General features: G+C 32.9%; 1 protein-coding gene across 4 annotated transcripts in view; it reads left to right on the forward strand.

Annotated features, from left to right (window-relative positions):
• LOC105034359 (E3 ubiquitin-protein ligase RGLG4) overlaps positions 1 to 2,845 on the forward strand; it is a 99,688-nt gene extending 96,843 nt beyond the window's left edge. For all 4 annotated transcript variants that reach the window (XM_019846969.3, XM_010909486.4, XM_073257939.1 and 1 more), the window contains 5 exons: positions 1,578 to 1,683; positions 1,957 to 2,084; positions 2,180 to 2,300; positions 2,368 to 2,424; positions 2,513 to 2,845. In XM_019846969.3, the coding sequence (XP_019702528.1) occupies positions 1,578 to 1,683; positions 1,957 to 2,084; positions 2,180 to 2,300; positions 2,368 to 2,424; positions 2,513 to 2,599 (499 nt within the window). In that variant the 3' untranslated portion in view covers positions 2,600 to 2,845. The remainder of the gene's footprint in view (positions 1 to 1,577; positions 1,684 to 1,956; positions 2,085 to 2,179; positions 2,301 to 2,367; positions 2,425 to 2,512) is intronic.
• The last annotated feature ends 3,155 nt before the right edge of the window (positions 2,846 to 6,000 follow it).

A 6,000-nucleotide genomic window follows, 5' to 3' on the forward strand; every position in this document is an offset into this window, starting at 1 on the left:
TATTAACTTGCGATCTGAAATTTAGCATTTGTGATCATTCTAAATAATTTAGGTGCAATGATGCATGATATGATTTGTGTCAGAGTGACAGGTTTGTATATTCATCTTGCTCCGTTTTACTTTTTCTTTTATTATAACTATAATTAGTGTGTAGTCCTGTAGAATAATTACAAGAAATTGATCAAATGAGAGCTAGATAATTGCAAATAGTGAAAAACCAACTGGAGTTCATAATTGGAAGGCAAATATTGAGGTTGTTTTTTTCAATGATTAATCAAAATGTTTTAGAGTAAAAATGAAAAACTTATGCATTACAGTCTTGTGACAAACATGTGTGGGAGTAATGATAAGATTGCTTATAGTAGTAATTCTTCTCTTTCTAAGCTATGGATGTTATTGTGACTTTTTTCACCTCTTCTAGCAACTCCATTTTTGTTTGATAGATCTTATGTTGTAGAGATTGCCTAATGCACTAATAAGATTACTCAAAACCTTCTCAAAGTCTTCTTGAAAATAAAACTGTGAAAGTAACTAGGCAAAATATACTTAATCAGAAAAAAAAAAAGGCAAAATATAACAACACTTATAGGTATTTGCTAACTTGGTTTTTGATTACAACCAAAGGCTCAAAGAATTTCTATAAAAAAAAAATAATAAATTTGACCCTTATAGAAAACCCTAGATTGGCATTATATAAAATGACCTACTATTGGCTAATTTGATCCAACTTAGTTTCCATTGGCCAATCTTACCATGTACAACATATGATATTTTAGTCATCAACAAGGTTCCAAGAGAATTTGCTACTCATTCTATTCATTTCTTAGATTTTCATTTTGAAACATTACTTTTTGATTCTTTTCTAACATTTTTCTTATGCAATTCTTCCACATCACAAAATACAATCTTTTCTATAATTCATTACTTAATCCATAAATATGTTATCAAAGGTATTAGCTGAGATCGTTTGCCTCTAGTATGATTCAAGTCTCAATCCTAGTGATGCAAAATTAGTGATGAATATTAAAACTAGTAATAAATATGACCAATCAAATCCTAATGGCTAGACATCAAAAGTCAAAACTTTTCAAGATTAGCTCCTATTGCATCAAGTGATTCCAAAATACACCATCCCATATGTTTGATATAGGTTTTAATTTGGTCTGGAGTTTAGAAATATTCAAATTTATTGAGTTTAATGCATAGTTAATGTTTCTAGATGAGGTCAACTATGTATTCTTCCATCATATGACATGTAATATATTTTAGCATATTAATTTTGTTGGTCTTGCCTATTTATGTCAACTTGATGGACATGTAAGAAATATTCAAAACAAATTCTACTTTCAGGTGTTCTCATATCTCGATATTAAAGGGTTTGTAATCTTAAACCAATCTTTGAATATATTGTTTCGATTAAGTCTACAATCTCGCTGGAAGGATACAGCTCAACACTAATATAACATAGTAATAAGAATGAATGCTTAGTTTTTGAGATAGAGCTTGATCACTACAAATATTTGCGTGACAATTCATTGAAGTGAAAAGAATAATTACAGTTCAATTTTCAATTTTAGTGCTCACCCACTGTCCATTGTGCTTGTTGGAGTTGGTGATGGACCATGGGAAGACATGAAAAAATTCGATGACAAGATTCCATCACGAGATTTCGACAATTTCCAGGTATGGCATTAGCATGATTCTATAAATTCCAGTAAGTAAGTCCACATAATTTTATTTTGTAGTTGATTACATGGCAAGTTGAGCAATGATAGCTTACTAATCAGCATATACATGGCATGTGAAATTTTAAGCACGTTCATCCACGCTTCAATTACTAGAAAACATGTTCTTTAAAACCAGAAACTGATTTGATGGCAAAAGGCAGGTTGTTGTAGTTTGTCCCAATCTGTTATACTTCTGTATAAAGTTTTCAAATCCCATTACGGAATGCAGTTTGTCAACTTCACCGCTATTATGACAAAGAATATGAACCCGGCAGAAAAGGAAGCAGCTTTCGCCCTTGCTGCTCTAATGGAGATCCCTATCCAATATAAAGCAGCCATGGAACTTGGAATTTTAGGGTATCAAAATAAAATTGGTTTTTTTGTCCTTTTACTATTCAAGCCTCTAATCCTGTGAGTTTGTTTGCATCTCCCTGCATGCGTTATCTATAAAGTCATGTCACTGGGACAGCCAAACGAGTGGTACAACGTCCTCCTCCTTTGTCTATTACCCCTCAACGATCATCAAGGAGGGAACCTAACCCGTCGCCGTCAGCAATTTCTGAGCAAAACCAGGTAATATTTAACGCATTTCTGACATTCTAGTAGGAAATCATTCTCAGAACATGACTTCTTGCTTTAGGCTTGCCCAATTTGCTTGACCGATGCAAAAGACTTGGCCTTTGGTTGCGGTCATATGGTGAGTCATGAACTCGATTTCTAGTAACTAGGTTCCATTGTTGGACACAATGTGATTATAATACTAAGTAATTCATGTATGTATGCAGTGCTGTAAAGAATGTGCTCAAAACTTGACAAGATGCCCAATATGTCGAGCGGTTATCCGATCACGTCTAAGGTTATATTCAGGATGATGCTGGCTAAAAATTCACATGAATTGCATCCCAAAAGAAAAAGAAAAAGAATTCACATGAATTCACTATATGTTCAAGCCTTGTGTTTTCTTTTTTTTTGCGGTTGGTTTAGAAATGTTTTGCCTACTGCATAGCCAAGATGAATAAGTAGAGTACGTGTTTATATGTACTTGGCTGTTGTCAAACATTAATGTTGTGGATTTTTTTTAAAAAATTTTGTCTGTGTAATAAACAGCTTTTTAGATCCTCATAGCCTTGCTGATGTTTTTGGATAGTTTGTCGTTTCTTTTATTTGCCTGTCGATTATTATTCGAGGGCAACTTGGGTTAATAAATCAGATATTGGATGGAGCATAGCTTCTGATCAACAAATAACCTACACGAAGATTTTTGAATGAATACATCATAATTCCAAGGCCTGCTTCATTGTTGTTTTATTTTTTTTCCCAATATAAGTTCTGTCGACAACTTATTAGAAGAATATCTATAAAAACTTTGATTATCAGTGACATGTTATATTTTGTGAAATGAATGAGTATATTCATGTGTTACTCATGGTTTAAATGATTAAATGAATGATTGAATATCATTAAAATGAATATACCTAATTGGCTTATATTTGCTTGAGATATGGTCATGAATAAATGTATTTATTTGTAACATAGAGGAAAAAAATTTTGTTAACCTTTTTGGTTATGATAAAAAGGGGGAGAAATCAAGAGAGTACTAAAATATATTTCAAGAAAAGAGAGAAATCAAGAGAAAATTCCATAGTTTTTCAAAACTATTACTTTTCTGTACAAGAAAGGGGGATTCTTGTTCGAAACTTATTAAAATTTGATAAGCTCAAAGTTATTTCAAGAATATTGCTTTTTTAATGAGAAATGGGGAGTCTTGTTCAAAATGTGATGAATGCTTGATCTTTATCATTAAGATGATTTGTATCAAAATTTTAAAATTCTCTTCGTATATGAAAGGTAGTACTTAAAGAGTTTTATCATCATCAAAAAGAAAAAGATTGTTAGCGTTGGAATTGATTTTGATGATGTCAAAATAATTTGAATATAAATTATAGTTACCAATGATGTTTTTGAGAATGATTGTAGGATTTCTTATAATGCTCAATGATAATCTCATTCAAGAAGTTCTCTTAAAATTTAAGTAAATTTATATTCATAAATCAAATTTTCAAGTTATAGAAGAAAAGAAACTGAGTTCGACATGAAATAAATTTGAGAAAGAAAAGTCTAGAAAGACTTCCCAACAAGATTATCTACTCAAAAATTAATTTTGAAAAAGAAAGTCTAGCTTAGAATATTTTTGAACAAGAAAAGCTGCTCAAAAATAGAGAATCACTTTTGCTATGTCTGGCATATTTTTGAGCCAACTAAGATGTAAGCTTAGCCGATCCAATCTCAGTTTAAGAGAAAAGATAAAAAGATGTGAAATTCAGATTTTTTCTCTTAGCTGACCAAGTTTTCATCTGAGTTGATCAAGATAAGATCATAGCTGACTCACATAAATGGATAGTCAACTCAGCTTTAGACTCAGATTGAAGATAGAAAAATAAAAATTTAGATATTCTCCTGAGCCGACCATAAAAACAAGATAGCCGATAAAGACAAAGACTTAGCTTACTCAAAAAATAGGATTGTTGATTCAGTCTTAGAGATACCAGGAGATAGAAAGTAGTAAAAGTCCACAAGTTTTCTGAGCTAATATAGAAAATAAGTTAGCCGATCAAGTCATAAAGTTAGCTGACTAAGAAGATATCTGAGCTGATCTAGTCTCAGATAGATAACAAATATTAAATAAAAAAAATTATATTTGTTCCTGAGCCAACTCGGAATTTCACTTAGCTGACTTAGTACTTCATGTTAGTTGACTAAGAATTTGGATGAGCTGACTTATAGAATTTTGATAGAATAATGACTAGTTTTCTAGATTATTTCAAATGACCATATTTGTTGGGTTGCTGTATGGCAGCAGAAGGATGATGTTCAAAATTTTTTTCTTAATGAACATCAAGATAATTGAATCTTGAAACTCAGAAATCCCTTGATAATTACAATCAAAGTAGAATTAAACAATTTGTTCAGAAGGAAACCTATGTAGGTTGATCTTTTTTCATAAGGCATCCAAATATTTGCCCTCGAACGATGATCCACATCGAACTCGATCAAGGACACTCTTTCAAGAAACCTTGTTGCTGAATTCTTCCTCCAAGAATTCTTTTAGCCTCACTAAGACTATTCTCTCCTTAAGGATCTCCTAGAAACACTTCCTCCTTTCTTAATTCTCTCCTACTTCTCTCTTTGATATTTCAAAATCTTTTTCTGTTCTCTTCCCTACTCTTATCTGAATTTCTCTTGATACCTTGGACTCTTAGATGGGGTCCCTATTTATATTAAGAGAGAAGGCACCACATATACCAATGCATCCCAAGTGCTCGCACCCTTACATCTGAATTACGATGTATTTAGATAGATTTATTCAAGCAAAAGGACTCTAAGGGGTCAAGAGGCACACGGTTTCACTCAGAGAAAATAAATATATTATTTTGGGAACAAAAGGTCGTATATTAGTCCTTTCCATTGCTGATACTGAAGGAGGAGAAACATTTTCTCCGCGTAGGATCTTTCAGATTTCATCAAATCTGGGGCGGAATGATTTTTAGAAAAATTTATCCTACATATTTCAGATCTAATTCTCTAGATCTAATTTCATTATCTGATATTTAAAATCTAAAATTAAATCTAAAACTATGATAAAAGAAGAAATACCTCAAGGGTAATCTGATTACCTTGTAGATGATCTCTACACAGTCCGAGGTTCTGATGTAGCCACGCAAGCATCTGGCCTCTACTGGTATCCACTTAGATAGGATCTAAAATGTCTTCTCCTCATGAATCTATGCTCCAAAAATTAGAACTTTATCTAATTTAAAAGTACTTCAAAACTCCTTCTGAAGTTGGAGCAGCAGCTTGTCGAAGATGTCCTGCAGCCTTCTGTTCCAAGCATCACCACGCCTTAGATCTCTGCCAGATGGATGTCCAACTTTTTGGACATGAAGAGGGGAGGAAGGAGAGCAGGGAGGATGTAGAGAAGAGGGTAGGGGGGTGGTAGCTATTGGGTTTTGTGTATAAAATAATTTTTTCCATGAAACCCTAGGTGCAGCAGGGTTTATATAGATCCTGTATGCTGCGCAGTGCTACATCATTCAACCAATCAAAAAATTCCAATAAATTTTGAAAAAAATTTGATTGGTGGAGTGATATCATCTAATCACATCAGATAAGAACCCCCACCCTCTCTCCTAAGTTGGCGTCAACAATGGATAAGCTCAAAAAAGGTGGCGCCAAAGAGTCCATGTTTATCAGGACTCTTTGGTTCTTATCCATT

The sequence above is a fragment of the Elaeis guineensis genome, chromosome 5 (assembly GCF_000442705.2).
Source record: "Elaeis guineensis isolate ETL-2024a chromosome 5, EG11, whole genome shotgun sequence".
In the NCBI taxonomy this organism is placed as follows: Eukaryota; Viridiplantae; Streptophyta; class Magnoliopsida; order Arecales; family Arecaceae; genus Elaeis; species Elaeis guineensis.